Source organism: Pollachius pollachius (genome assembly GCF_949987615.1).
Source record: "Pollachius pollachius genome assembly, chromosome: 18".
Classification (NCBI taxonomy): domain Eukaryota; kingdom Metazoa; phylum Chordata; class Actinopteri; order Gadiformes; family Gadidae; genus Pollachius; species Pollachius pollachius.
Window position 1 is genome coordinate 10,689,550 of NC_136951.1, and position 15,235 is coordinate 10,704,784.

Genomic DNA, 15,235 nt, shown 5'->3' on the forward strand with positions numbered 1-15,235 from the left:
CATGCTTCTGTTGCTGCTGCGTAGACAATGAGCCGGCCGACTGCATGTTCATACAGACCATTGAATCCTTTAAATTGGAAGTAATGGCAAACAGTGAAACTTCTGTAACGACGCTCTCCCTTCCTGTTCGGAAATTTATCTAGATCCCAGAAGGAAGAGCCCTGCTCTTGTGAAACCTACACCATCTGTGTATGTTCCCCTGCTCCTCTGTGTGAGTGGCTGTGTGCTCCTGCTCTTATTGTGTGTGTGTGACACACACACACACACACCCATTGTGTTTGCGTGCTCCTGCTCTCACTGTGTTTGTGTGTGTGTGTGTGTGTGTGCTTCTGCTCTTACTGTGTATTTGCATTCCCTTTGCTCTCACTGTGTGTGTTTGTGTGTGTGCTCTCACTGTGTGTGTTTGTGTGTGTGCTCTCACTGTGTGTGTTTGTGTGTGTGCCCTTGCTGTGTGTGCGGGTGTGTGTTGGTGGACTTGTGCTCTCACCGTGTGTTTCTGTCTGCGTTCTCCTGCTGTTAGTGTTTGTGTGTGTGTGCTCCTGCTCTTATGGTGTGTTTGCATTATCTTTCTGTGTGTGTGTGTGTGCGCACGCTCCTTCTCTTTGTGTGTTTGCATTTTCTTGCTCTCCCTTTGTGTGTGTGTGTGTGCTCTTAATGTGTGTGTGTGTGTGTGTCTGCGTTCTCCTTCTCTTAGTGTGTGTGTGTGTGTGTGTGTGTGTGTGTGTGTGTTGTTTTATGCATAGCAAAGCAACCATATCTGACCCTAGGCAAATGTTATGCAAACATGTTATACGTATAACCTGTCTACCAGTGCGCTTGCAGTCTCGTATTTCACTATTTTCGTTTTTTTCCAGGCACCTTTCTGTGAGGGACTTTTTAGAACAACCTAATCTGTTAGGAGGAAGTCTGAAGAAGATACGAGGCAAAGGGCGGAGCCTGCAGATGAACTGAAGAGGGAACTGGAGTATAAAAGCAGGCTGTGGCCCAAAGCATACATTTGTTGGGAACTAGAGTCTGCTGCTTCCTTCTGTCTCTCTGTGCCACTCAGCAGTATGGACCTACTTTAAGATAGATATTTATATAGATATACTATATATCTATCTATATACATATAGATATATATATATAGGAAAGACATTTCTCTATTTTGGGAGGAGACATCCATCTACATTTAAGGTAAGCACAGCGTGTGTTTTTTGTCATTTATCTTTTTAGATATGTTTTGAATAGTTTAAATAAAGTTTGCTGGTTAAATCTTTGATGTCTTGATGAATATAGTTGATATCCCTGGAAAATGTTCTATTGACAGCCACACATTCATGTAGGTTGATATCCTTTGAACAAGGTCAATCGACAGCCACTGGATCCTCTTAGACTGCTTCCCGTATAATTATCTGTTTGAGGATCTGTTTGAATGCTCAGATATGCGTGGAATGCGTCGTTCTGCAGGAAATGCAGTGGAAAGGTTACAAAAGTCTGAGGGAGCAATATCAAATTACCCTCATCTTACTTCTGCTTTCTCTCAGCACTCTACTGTGCGTTTGGGACCTATTGTGCAGTGTAAAACAAAAGGTGTGGCCAGGTGTTCATATGATCAAGGGTTTCATTACTAGGAATTCAGACTTGCAGAGGCCGACAAATGTTCTGCAGGACTTGTGACTGTGTTCTAATTCTACTTTGAGATTCCAGTTGTTAGTCTTCACTTAAACACACACACACACACACACACACACACACACACACACACACACACATACACACTTGATCATGATGAAACATCCAGTTCAGCAGTTCAGTATTTTGTTCAGCCCAACTATCGGTGTAAGTCTGTGAATTATTACACCGGGTTTGAATTGCTTGTGCATACACAATGTGTCAATGTCAAAGTGCCACAATTACAAAGCAACACTTGAAGTAACCGAATTGGGGTTCAAGATGTGAAATAATGTCATTTTCAAATAATCAGCCATAAATTATGGTGCTTGAACTATTACGATTCCCTGGAACCGTTCCACCTAATAGATTTGTCTTGTCTTGTTCACTCACCCTGAGAGAGAAATGACACGCCCCTTGACATATTCCCGTCAGTGAAAGCTTACGCCGTTGTTCATTCTTCCTGGACCGCACAGAGAAAGTTTCAGCTGTTCTTCTCTTATTTGCCAAAGAGCTTCCCATCGGTCTGATGTCTTTGTCAGCGCTGTGTGCGTAATGTGCATGTTTATTTTTGCAACACAGAGTTTCGACGTAGGCCCACATGCGGCCGCTGAGCTGTGCAACGTGCTGGATGCTGGCCAACCTGTGAGCCTGTATTTGTGTTGGCTGTGGTTCCTGTGTGTTGCTCACTGGGTCCCTTGTGGTTAAGGCGGAGGGCTCAGGCGGAGATGGCTTTCAACATGGTTTATCAATAGGAAGGGGAAAGGGGAAGTGGGTACCCTTTATACATGACAGTCTTCACAACGAACCACTCGAGACTGGGAGCATAAAACATTGCTATCCTATTTTATAGGGATACAATCCAAACCAAAACCATGAACGAAGTACCTTCGTACATTGTTCCACAGCGATTTCATGGATAAATGCCATAAGCTCATTTTTGCCGGCGACACAGCATGTTTCCCAAGAATTTGTTGCTTATTGCACACTCATTGCAGTTCCTGTATCCATCCCCCACCCTCCCCCTCTCTCCCCCCCTGCAGATGAGCATCTACGACAGCAGTGACCGCTACTCCGAGTCTCCGGCCGACGACCAGACGGAGGGAGAGGAGGTGGAGAGAGACGATGAAGAGGAGGAGGAGGAGGAGGAGGAGGAGGAGGCGCAAAGGTCGAGCCTCCCGCCCAGCATCGCTCAGTTCTCCTCCTCCTCCCTGCTGGCGGTAGTACGCATCCGACAGAAGTACCTGGCCATGAAGAAGCGGCGGCTGGAGATGTCCCAGGTGTTCGGCGGCACCAAGCTCATGGCCGGGGCGCCGTCTCGCGCCAGCCCCAAGATCTTCACCTTCGACGGGGAGCCCAATTCCATGCCGCCCCTGGCGCCCGAACGCAGGAAGAGGAGGAGGAGGCACCGCGGGGTGCAGTACCCCACGGGAAGGGGCTGTCGGGCCCCGCCCAAACCGGCTCAGAGCCGCGCCAAGTACTGCCTCTACCTGCTGTGTGCCATCGTCTTCCTGCAGGTAGGACGGGACGGGACAGGAGGGGAGGGGGGGAGGGAGGGAGGGAGGGAGGAAGGAAGGAAGGAGAGGAGGGAGGGAGGGAGGAGAGAAGGGGGAGGGAGGGAGGAGGAGGAGGAGGAGGAGGGAGGGGGGGGAGAGGATAACAAAGGAATATCTTTGCAAAACATTCTGGCAGCATCAAAGCATCAAACTAGAGATAGCAATCGACCTCAATACTGGCGAAACACCGCCAGGTTTCAGAATGGATGTGGCTTCGGTTGGGAGGCTGGTGACACAGATAGAGGATGTGTGATGTGTGAAGATCCTATTAGTAATATGATAAAACAGGATAACCTAGGACAGGGGCAACAACGTCATTGTAAGATAACTTGGTTGTTGGCTATCTTAATGCAACGAGTTAGATGTTTAGTTTTGGTTATGTTAGTTTCCAAGTCATCTGATTGGGCAAGAAGCCTCCAGCGCTGGGAGTTTTAACTGTACATGAATCACTTTGCTTTATTGTAGCTTGTAATAATTTAATTAGCCTACATTAGCCTGAGCTGTTAACTCATGGGAAACACGCGCCTTTCACCAGACTATTAATTCACAATAAATGTAAACACGGAAAATACGGAAAATGTACTTGATACAAAGTAGCTGGCATGGGGTAACATGCAGACCTACAGAAATAAGCAAGTTGGTGAGGAGGTAGATTTTTGTTTGTTGCTTGGCACTGCACTCCCAGTTCAGTCGCTAGGCTATTTGTGTTAGCAGAGCCATATAAATGATTTAAACACAAACAAAGATTATCTGTTGGCGCTTATTCAAAAAAAAATCTGTATAAATGGCTGTGATTGGTTTCAGTATCTTGCCTGCAGCATCATACCTGGGCAGTATCAAAGCCATGATGCTATTCAGTATAATTAAATGAGTCAGCTAATCAGGCAAAGACAGGCCACTAATGCTTCCCATAGTAACAAACCAGCTTGAAAACATTCTAAGAGAATCGCTAAAATTCGAAAGTAGTGAGTGAGCTAAAATTATTCGGCAAATATTTTTAAACCGCAACATTCCACAGTGCTTGAACTAAACCCCCCCCCCCCCCCCCCCCCGGCTGTGTGTACACAGGTGTACAACGCCATCGAGAACCTGGACGACCACGTGCTCTGCTACGACCTGGACGGCCTGGAGAAGACCCTGCGGCGCGAGGTATTCGGCCAGCGGGCGGCCGTGGAGGGCCTGCTGGCCCTGCTCCACGACTACCTCTCCACCTACGTCCACGGCAGGCCCCTGGTGCTCTCCGTCCACGGCCCCTCCGGCGTGGGCAAGAGCCACCTGGGGCGGCTGCTGGCGGGCCACTTCCGCACGGTGGTCGGCGAGCCTCTGGTGCTGCAGTACTACGTCCTGCACCGCTGCCCCCTGGAGGCGGACGCCTGGCACTGCGCCCGGGCGCTCTCCGTGGTGGTGGCGGAGATGGTGGAGCGCGCCGAGGAGGAGGAGAAGATCCCCCTGTTTGTGTTCGACGAGGCGGAGCACATGCACGGCGAGATCCTGGACGCGCTGAGGGACCTGGTGGCGACCAAGCGCTCCAACGAGTACCTCAACGCCATCTACCTGTTCCTGAGCGGCCTGGGCGGCGAGCACATCGCCCACCACCTGCTGCACAACTCGTCCAGCGCGGCGGGCGGCGGGGGGATGATGACCATGACCCGGACCATGGAGGGCCCGTGCGGCGACCGCCACGGCAACCTGGCGAAGGAGCTGGGCCCCTTGCTGCGCGACACGCTGGAGAAGAGGCACCCGCTGTGGGAGGCGGCAGAGATATTACCCATGAGCCTCCTGGAGAAGAGCCACGTGGCGGAATGCTTCCTGGACGAGATGGCCGGCGAGGGGTTCTACCCGGACCAGGAGAACATCGAGCGGCTGGCGGGGGAGGTGGAGTACTACCCCGCCGTGGGGGAGCACCAGTACGCCCGGACAGGATGCAAGCAGGTGGTGGCCAAGGTCAACCTGCTGTGACCTCCCCAGCAGGGGCGTGGCCTGGTTCCTACCCCCCCCCCACTCCGTAATCAAGAAACCAGGGTGGCCAAGCGCATCGCCGCCCTAACTGAATCCCTTTGAACTTTGACTTAACGTGATCAATCAAAATCCAACAGGACGTGTGGGATAACTACAGAATTTGTATTGAACCTAATAGTATCTGGTGCCGTGTTATTGTGGGCATAAGGAAATGGACGCGCCACGTCCTTCTACCAGGAAACCAAAGGAACGGATCGATCCTGGCCATTTTTGTTACTAGACTGTGGACGCAAATACTTGAGTGAGTATAAACAGAGTTCATGTAGTAAGAATGCCATGGTTCTGTGGGATAAGGTGGGAGTAGATCAATGATCTCTTGATCTGTGATCAGCGTTGAACAGACCGACTGAACAGACCATCAGACTGAGAAGAATATAAAAAAAATGTCTTCCTCTTTTGGATGTGTCCTTTATCTGATTGCTTTAAGTCTATACGTTTAGAAAATTGTTATAATTTGCGCAATGAGCCGCAGACAGACAACAATACCAGATATATTGAGACAATGTTTGTTTTTTTTATTCTTATTAGAATTCCCTTAACATTGGAAAATTACGTACTGTTTCCAAACCACAAAGAAATGACAAAACCAGCATATGACAACACAATATGATGTGGGATTTGTGGTTCTCCCCTAGCAGAAGAAAGGATAGTCGTGTGGAGCAGACAAGCCTGTGGTATCATTTTAATCACAGAGTGTGATTTAAAGAGTGGTTCCGCATTGTTTGGTCTGGAATGCATTGTTTGGTCTGAAATGCCGTAAACATTCCAACAGAGCAATGAAGAGTTTGGTTTCTCGAGAAACAGTGAAACAAAATAAAATGCAGACTTTCCTGTGACAATTCTTTTGTGACTTGACAAGCCAACCAAAATAAAGATGAAACCAACATCGTAGGAATGCCAACTAACTAAATAACCTATCCGAAGATCCTGCCATCTTGGTTTCATCTGTCACTCAGATAAGAAAGAACAAAAGAAAGACACTCCGAGGAAGTGTTTCGGTTTCCGAAACTCAAAATTTGTGAGAACAAAAACAAACAGCTTATTTTTTGAACTCTCAAAGGGAACACTCCACTGGCACTCATCTTATTGCAGCAGGAAATGCCATCTGTATTAACAGTTGAGTGCTCAAATTCTCATAGCTTTGACCTTGTGAGTGTGACCACCAGCAACTGAACATATAAATAAAACCGGCAAAACTTAAAAGATAAAAATTAACATTTATATAGATCGGTTTATGGCCAGCCAGGTCGGCAAATGACCTCACCCAAACAAATGTTTAGGACTTTATTTTTTACTCAAACCAAAAGCAAAGACAGCACCATTTTTAACCAAGCGATCAAGCGAACTCTCTAGGTTTTTCATTCAGACATGCTTGTTTCATGACAGACTACAAGGGGGGGGGATACACACGCTACACGTTTACACCGATCACTACGCAAGCCGTGACCTAGCGAGATAAATATGGCCGCTTCATAAAAAAAGCGCATCGCATCACAATCGTACTACACAATGTCAACACACGCACAAACATAAACATACACGCACACAACTTCCAACGTCGTCGGCCCCTCTGTTGTTCAACATGACGCCGTGACTGGACTATTACCATCAAACTGCTCCATTCAAGATGTGTGTATGGGGGGAGGGGTGACTGGAGTGTGAGAGAGGGGCCAGAGAGAAGCCAGGAGATTCGGATGGCTGGGAGGGGAGGGGTGCTCGTGGGACTGGGAGTCCGTGGACGGATGGAGTGTAGAGACACGCTGTGATGGGGCTTCGATGGCCGTTCCTGAACCGGACGGCTGGCTGGCTTTAGGCCTCCAGCTCGAAGCCCATGCCAACCTTGTGTCCGCCAGCGTTGAAGTTCTTCCCGTCGATCAGGGCCGAGAGGGTGACCTTCACGCCTGCGGAGACATGAGGGAATGAGCTTCATCCAGCTAATCTGACCGTGGATTTGGATGAATAGATCTATGAATAGATGCATTGTGTTTTAAACAAACACGGAAACAAACATACCTGGCCTGAGGCTCTGGGTGTAGCCTACACCAATCAGGCTGGCATTGTTGACTTTGGCCTGCGGGGGAAGAGGGGGAAACGTATTAGAAGAGGACGGAAAGATTGTTTGGACCAATAGCGACGCACTTTAGGCAAATAAGATTGAGCGAGGTCAAATCTAGTCCTTTTTTTTGGCTCATAGGTTCCACCCACTGGAAAGACCCCCATACAACTCAGGAAATGGAAAAAGCCAATGGACCATGGTTTTATGGTTATGTTACATAACAGCTTTACAGCTTAGCTCCCTGGAGCCATGGAGCGAGGCGTTTCAAAGAACAATCGGTCAAATTTTGCATTGGAAATGGCGCTATAATAACCAAAGGGAGGTGCTCCACTGACCATGTAGTGGTCAGGCCTCAACTCTCAATGGAGAGTGAAGGCCTTCCCTTGTGATTACATCTCACATATACACAGTGGTTGGTTTGGTGGTCGTACCGAGATGGACGCGTCCTTATCCAGCTTGTATTTGGCGGCGATGCCGAAGCGGGTGTTGTTGCTGCCCGCCGTCCAGGCCAGGGTGACGGCTGTCTCCAGCTCGTCGTTCACCTTCTGGTAGATGGAGCCCCCGAACTCAGTCCCGTCGTTGCTGTGGGGAAGGGGGGGGGGGGGACCATGCAGATGTTAGCAGATGTTAACCAGAACCTGGCATTGCACGCTCCCCTCTCCTCTCCCAGGACAGTAACAACCCACTATTTGTCTTCGGAGAGGCTCTCATCCAAAGTTAAACTCCGGCTCAGCTCCAACTTATTGTTCCTCCACTCCCATGTCCTCTTTACTTTTGAGATATTTACTTTTGGACGCTTTCATCCAAAAGAAAACATCCCACTCCTATCCCACGACTAACTGTTTTGAGATTAAGTCATTCAGCAGACACCTGCATTCATAGGGAATTTACAAACGTCATTAAGGCGTAGTAGGTATCTTGCTCAAGGAAGCGTACATTGGGAGCCAGACATTGGCAGACTAATTGGTTAAAGCGTATTAGTCTGGAACCTCAGACTGGCCGCAGACCAAAATGTCTCTGGACGCAATTGGATAGATATATCAGCGGCAGCCATCTTGGTTGTTCATGAAATACCTCCACGGCGCTCCCACTGGGCACTCCTCTGTACAGTCATCGTGTCTAACCCGCCCTATGTCTGCTGGGAATCTGTCTGAATGGGAGGGGGACCAGAATAATGTATGCCAGAGCAAACAAAATATGAGCTTGCAGATTCTTCTAGTTCCCAGGTCAGTACATGAAGATTCAAACCCACAATTTTCTCAGCTTGGAGTCAAACAAATATTCCTACAGTGCCCATAAAAATGTGAGATGGACATTGGTTTGCGTGCCCGGTGAATACCCACACGTTGGTGTGCAGCTGGAAGTCTCCGGCGATGTGTGCCAGGGCAAAGTTGTTCTGGGTCAGCTTGGACTTGGCCGTGTCGAACGCCATCTGGTAGCCGGCCAGCCAGCCCTCGTAGCCCAGAACGGCCGCCGCGTGCACGATGGGACCCTCGAAGTCGATGTCGCAACCCACGTTGACAAAGTCGCGCTTGAAGGCGGTCTTCAGTTTGCCGCTCTTCTTCCTGGAAGGCAGAAGAATAGATTTGGATGTCGACGAAAAACAAAAACAACCACAATGACCCAAAAGGTGACTCAGACACCATGCAGACAGAAGCGTTTGGAGAGGGGGACCCGTCATGGGCTTGATTGACCAGGAGTTTCCTATTGAGTCATACCGCTGATTATTTAGGGAATACTCTGACTGGGAGCGCAAACATAAATAAAAACAAGAAAAGGAAGGATAGTGTATGTTATAGTGTAACATCCGGTATGACACAACGTATCTGGTGAAGGTCTATGCGTGACTGGACTTGTGACGGATGTAGGCATGAATGTGTAAATATGACTTAATCCCACCGGACGTCGTACTCACCCTGTGTTTGGTACGAAAGATGTATCCAGAGCAACCTTCAGCCCTTGCGCCAACTGCAAAAAAAATACAACAAAATTTTTTAAAAACACTTCCTTCCTCCCTTCCACTTCCTTCCCTATACAGTATTCTACAGGTCCATAAAAGCATGTTTACTGCTCCCCAACACCCACCTGGTCCTCCACTGTGACCTCGGTGGCCAGGGTGTTGTCAGTGTTCCACTTCTGGTTGAAGCTCAGGCCCAGCTCCTTCATTTTGTACTTGGTCTCCAGGCTACCAGCCGCCTTGCCGGTGTCCGTGTTGCTGGAGCCGGACGTGTTGAACTCCTAGGGGAGGAAGGACGCGTGGAAAGAAAACAGCGTTTTATGGGGGGGGGATATCTCCCTGTGCCGAAACGACGGTGCTGTAGAGGACGGCATGGCTGTGGACGTTCACGTTGAGGGATGGAGGAGCCGTTGGGATGCATGTAGAATGTGGCATAGGTTAAAAGAGCGGATGGATGTACCGTCAGAAGGAAACGGGGACATTTGTTAATGAGAAGAGAAGGCACGGCAGATTGTATGAACATCTCCGATGGATCACTACTGTGTAATAAAATATATAAAGAATATTCGGATGACGATTTTTACATGAAAACTTTAAATTCTTAAATTTTATAAAATTTTATATTTTAATTTTTATAACTATATTTCATCAGATATGTGCACATACTACAAACTCTGTAAAAAAGAACTGATTATACTTAGCCTAGATCTATGATATGCAATCATCATAGCCATCTACATTCTACTGAACATGACTTAACTTGACCGACATTCAGTTGACATTCCCATAAGGCAGGGCCAAGGGTAAAACCAGTCTGAAGATATTATCCTGAGCAGGAAACCAAAGTGAAGCCAACATCGTGGATCTGGTCTGTGTGATTACAACTCAGCATCTGGTGTAAACACGCTGGTCTCTTGCAGCTGTGCATCCGTCAAACAAACAGTTTGATTTATAAAGAGGAGGAGTCGGCTTCTAACCCTGGCCTCTTGTAGCTGCTTAAGATGAGTTTATAACGGGATTCATAACCATTTGAAACGACACCGTCACCATCACAAAATGATAATGCAATATTCAGACTTATATACATTGGCTGTAAATAATAACCATGGCACATGCTGAGGCACATATTGACAAATACAGACAACTAAAATAAAATATTAATGAAAACACGTAGGATTAAAGACATCAACATTGAAAAAGACATCCATGGGAAGAATAGGAAAAAAATGAAAAAGGAGGACGGCCATTTAATGAAAAATCATACGAGGAGAGAAAGAGACGAAAAGCTAAAACGGAAGAGGTCCTGTTGCGTTCACACAGGGATCCAGAGCGGATGGGGTGTGACACCAGGTCTTACCATCTACATTAGAGCGGGACGGGTCCATGATGGAAGGCAGCAGAATGGAGATAGAGCCAGGGTTAGCAGAGACAGGGGGAGAGAGGGAGACAGACAGACAGCCAGACCTGCAGTCTGTCTGTCGGTCTGTCTCCCTCTCTAGAACAAAGGCAGCAGGGTTCAAGCCCCCCCGATCACCGGATACACCGGTTCCCCTGAAACGTTTTGTCAGTAGGTCCCAGCAGGGGGTTAGGAATTCAGGAGTTATGGCGACTGCGGGGAGGAACGTTATTACATCTGGGAAACGATGGCCGGGCGGGGCAGGTCAGAGGGGTAACTGGGTGGAATGCCAGGTCAGGAATGATCAACATAGAAGGGTGTCTCCTACCACTCCACTCTGGGACTTCGTCTTTAGGTCCAACTTCACCACGCCGAAGCCTAAAGCCGCACAAGAGATGGGACAGAATTAAGAGTCTCATGAGAATAAACTCATTGTAAAAAAAATCTATGTTGTGCAACCAAGGGTCCAAAGGAACACCTGCCACCAGCCAATGGTGGATAGATTGATTTGACCATTTGACCTCTAAATAAAATCAGGGTTGTGTATAGTTAAACATTATCAATAGCTTGGCCGGTTGATTTTTCCACTCTGGCAGATATAATGTTCCTTCTGCATGCAAGGTTATGATAGAAATATTCATTGCGCGGTGTTGACTAAGGCCCCGTCCACACAGAGCAGATCTTTTGTTAAACTGCATAAGTCCTGCGTTTCGCTCTATCCGGTGCCCGAAACCACACATTTCTGAAACCATGTCCCAGGGTGGTTTCAAATCTATCCGGACCTATGCGGTTTCGTGTGGACGCCTGAAACGCAAACGATGACGTCATTGCCCCCCACCAGCTGGGCGACGTCAGACTTGCGTTGAATTTTTTATTTTATTTTTTATTTGTATTTATTTGTACTTTTTGTAGCTTTAAATACAGCCCCTTGATACATTTACTTACTAACTGTACATTAAAAAGTACTTCTGCTCAATTTAAAAGGTTGAATCTCCTCGTGACTGAATGTTTGTATACAGCGCGCAGGCTGTATGCGCGCAGGCTTGATGCGCTCCACTTTTTTCTGTGGAGAACCAGCACCTTGAATATTTACTACAGCATTTCTACAGCTCGATGCGGTTTCGCACTGAATCCATCTTCACAGAGATATTCCTGAACCGCATATAACGAAACCGGATCGTTTTCGCCCGTTTCGGCTCCGTGTGGACAGGGCCATATGGCCAATTAATTTTTTTTGCTGTAATCATGCTTGTCTCATTTGAAACCAGCCATGAAACCTACGATTCTCACTCCCTCGGGGGAGAATAAATAGAGAAAGATAGTAAATCTTGACCTACACTTGGGCTCCTTTCCAATTATTGAATCTGTCTTCCTATCCCAGAAATCCAGCTGACTAGCCTGGTTGCTAGGGACTCCACATAAATATACAGGCCACCCCAATTAAAACTCCTCCAATTGTCATGACTATGCAATGTATCATGACAATGCATTACGCTGCAAAACAGGCGGAACCCACACAAGAGACACATCTCACACACACACACACACACACAACTCACCATAGCCTTTGCTAAAGACGTCCTTGGCAGACTTGCCCAGGTCTGCGTAGGAGGGAGGGACAGCCATGATGCTATAAATAGAAAGAAACCAGAACGTCATTTGAATGCATGACTCAGTTGTAATGTTGCCTGTCCAACATGTCTATTTATACATGATGTTGTGTATACAGTATGACTTTTCAAAAGAGTAGCGTCACAAGATGATGACGTTCTTCTTTGTTGGTGGTAATCCAGGTATGTGGGGTAAATCAATGTTATTGGCTATTAGATGTGGTGACTTTTTAGAATAATACATTAGTATGACCCAATGTTAAAATCACCCAGTTATAGGTGGCCTAATACGGTTTAACATGTCCTTCTGCCGTTGGGTGTGGAACAGGAACAATTTCCATTTTTTCATCATTATATTTTGCTGATGTGGGCGTAATAGTAAGGGCTCAATCTAAAATCAATTATATTACGACAATTGAAACACACTCAATTCAAAATCTATGAAGGGTTTGGAGTTCTGCAAGACTAGCAACTGTCAGACAATCAACAATTTAACTGAACAAAAAAATATATATACTGAAATTAGTATTATAAAGGGTGTATTTTGAAGACACATGCACGCAAACACATTCTGCATATTAATAATAACTGAAATTGCAGTCTTGGACATTAAGTATTCAGATGTCGCTACAGTAGGCTTGATAGGCCTCAGTGGCCATGGAAAGATTTCATGGAGCGTTCGTCTAATAAAAAAGCAGAAAGGGCCATGTTTAACAGGTCGTTGCCTTCTCCCCTAGTAATTATACTAATGTTCTGGGCCTGTTGACGGTCACCCGTCTGGGGTGGCTGCCGTAGACCTCATTCAGAACAAAGGACACAGCCAACAGGCCTGAGAGAGAGGTGTGGTGGGGGAGGATTCTGTGGGCCCAGCGACCGTTAGATAAGGCACACTAACCGCTATTCCTGCCAATGACATAGAAGCTGCTATGAAAAGGTTTGCTGGCTGATGCGCGTAATAGTGTATAAACGATTAATAAACCCAGTACAGCAAACTGTATCAAATCAGTTTCAGAAAAGAAGAGACAAGTTGGCCTAAGCATCTTTATCAGAACCTCAGTGAAATGCTGAAAAAAATGCTTAACAAAGAAACACACACACACACACACACACACACACACACACACACACACACACACACACACTGCTTGACAGGGTTAAGGGATGAGGACGAATGCACGGAGCATAACCCCTACCAGACATCATCATTATATAACAGCCGATAGCTAACATGGTCGGTTACTTGCTAACCTTGGAGAGAATTAGAGCGATACTTATCACTTGCATTGAAATGAAACACTCTATCTATTCAAACAAATCATTTTTGTCGTACTACATATACAATTCATTAGATGCAATAATGTTCCATACCGGTGCAAAAGTTGTTTAGAGAGGAAAATCTGCAAATGTACCCCTGTCTGGATGCTGCTGTGGGAATGACAGCTAGCTTAGCCTACAGAGGATAGGGCACAATGAAGGAGACACACGGCGCATGCGCTGTGTCATTGCAGCAGGAAAAAAACAGAACCTATGTAAAAGGGAAGTGAAAGATAATCCCGATTCAAATTCTTCATCACATTAACTACAAAATAATCTTAAATGACATGGAAGAATATTTTAATTAAATTATCTTAATGTATGTGCGTCTTTGTGTGTGTGTGTGTGTGTGTGTGTGTGTGTGTGTGTGTGTGTGTGTGTGTGTGTGTGTGTGTGTGTGTGTGTGTGTGTGTGTGTGTGTGTGTGTTTGTTGATCCTGGTGGCCAGAGTGAGAGACAGATAAAAAAAAGAAATTTGAGAAGGACAATAAAGTCTTGTACAACGTAATAAATAGAGCTAATAACATGTGGAGGATAAAAATGACGATAAACGAGTTTAAAGCTTACAAAAATACAAAAATCCCCTCAATATTTGCAGAAGTGAAAATGGGTTTTTATACACGGTTGGTTGCATAATAATAACCATTAACAAAATGTTCAAATATTAGCCATAATATTGGCAATTAAAACCCCACACTTGGTCAAAGATGAATGTGTATTTATTGTACAATGATCTGTATTTTGAAAGCTGAAAAATAATGGATATGATAGAAATACTGCAAATAGAACAATATAATTGGATGACCACTTTCATGTGCAGAAAGCCCCCTCAGCCTCCCAGTTTCTGACTAGGACATGCAGCGTGGATACTTAACAAACACTATATAGCAGCAGCTAGTTAGATGTGGCTAACCAAGCAGTAAAATGGTATAGATCTCCTAAATGAAGGAGACAGAATACATGAGGCCACATCCGTTGTGCAGCAACAAAAGGTGTTGGTGTTTTAGCACGCAGCCCCTATTCTCACAGACTTTGGCTCTGTCCCACCCCCTCGGCCTCCATCATCCACCCTCTCCCTCCCCCAATACAGCGACAGCAAGCTGGCATCAACGAACCGTGTGCTATTGCAAACAGGCGGAGTGTGTTATTTGTGTTGGACTAGCACTTCCTTTACTTTGTTTTTTAAAATTATTATTTTATAATTGCTCATTGCATTTCGTTGTACTTTGTGTAATGACAATAAAGCTTTCTATCTATCTTTCTATCTATAATAGTTCACATTAATTTAATTGTTTGGATTGGTTTTATGTTACTTATCTCTTTTAATGTTGCCTGAAGGAAACATACTTTATGTAAACTATTACATTTATTTCATAATCCTGCTAGTTCATTCTCCTCCATTTATCATTGTCGGAGGATTCTTCTGCTCATTCTACATTCTTGTTTCCCTTTTTCTTGAGTATGAAGATACAGAAGGGGGCTGGATTACAGTCACAGGCCTAGGGGCGAACTGGTTGAGAAACCAGTTTATTTGATGAGACACGTTTTCAGACACACAGGTTTCAAACAACACAGCCCACCTCGGGTCCCTCTTTATAACGAACTCACATGTTTTTAAATATAATAATACATTTATAAAATATTTACATAATTTATAATAATAATATATTTGGGC

At 46.0% G+C, this 15,235-nt stretch overlaps 2 protein-coding genes across 3 annotated transcripts; one reads left to right on the forward strand and one right to left on the reverse strand.

The window, feature by feature from the left end:
- The first annotated feature begins 1,008 nt into the window (after positions 1-1,008).
- Positions 1,009-5,175, forward strand: tor4aa (torsin family 4, member Aa). The gene is made up of 3 exons (XM_079755850.1): positions 1,009-1,176; positions 2,697-3,170; positions 4,278-5,175. Exons 2-3 carry the CDS (start codon positions 2,697-2,699, stop codon positions 5,166-5,168), a joined length of 1,365 nt encoding a protein of 454 aa, XP_079611976.1. The 5' UTR covers positions 1,009-1,176; the 3' UTR covers positions 5,169-5,175.
- A 1,820-nt stretch (positions 5,176-6,995) lies between these two features.
- Positions 6,996-14,816, reverse strand: LOC307089516 (non-selective voltage-gated ion channel VDAC2). 2 transcript variants are annotated; one of them, XM_079755852.1, is made up of 9 exons: positions 13,616-14,816; positions 12,197-12,267; positions 10,966-11,015; positions 9,370-9,522; positions 9,200-9,252; positions 8,628-8,849; positions 7,716-7,866; positions 7,242-7,299; positions 6,996-7,129 (listed from the first exon to the last, which is right to left on the reverse strand). In XM_079755852.1, exons 2-9 carry the CDS (start codon positions 12,261-12,263, stop codon positions 7,038-7,040), a joined length of 846 nt encoding a protein of 281 aa, XP_079611978.1. In that variant the 5' UTR covers positions 12,264-12,267; positions 13,616-14,816; the 3' UTR covers positions 6,996-7,037. The 2 variants fall into 2 exon arrangements, with proteins under 2 accessions (XP_079611978.1, XP_079611977.1); XM_079755851.1 differs by having other exon boundaries at positions 12,197-14,816.
- Positions 14,817-15,235: the final 419 nt, after the last annotated feature.

Bases quoted from the DNA above. Each gene is read 5' to 3' on its own strand.
- tor4aa (XM_079755850.1), top strand. From the start codon at position 2,697: ATGAGCATCTACGACAGCAGTGACCGCTACTCCGAGTCTCCGGCCGAC. The intron at 3,171-4,277 runs GTAGGACGGGAC...GTGTGTACACAG, and splicing joins GTGCCATCGTCTTCCTGCAG to GTGTACAACGCCATCGAGAA.
- LOC307089516 (XM_079755851.1), bottom strand. From the start codon at position 12,296: ATGACGTTCTGGTTTCTTTCTATTTATAGCATCATGGCTGTCCCTCCC. The intron at 8,850-9,199 runs GTGAGTACGACG...TCTGCCTTCCAG, and splicing joins TCTTTCGTACCAAACACAGG to GAAGAAGAGCGGCAAACTGA. The intron at 7,300-7,715 runs GTACGACCACCA...CTTCCCCCGCAG, and splicing joins ATAAGGACGCGTCCATCTCG to GCCAAAGTCAACAATGCCAG.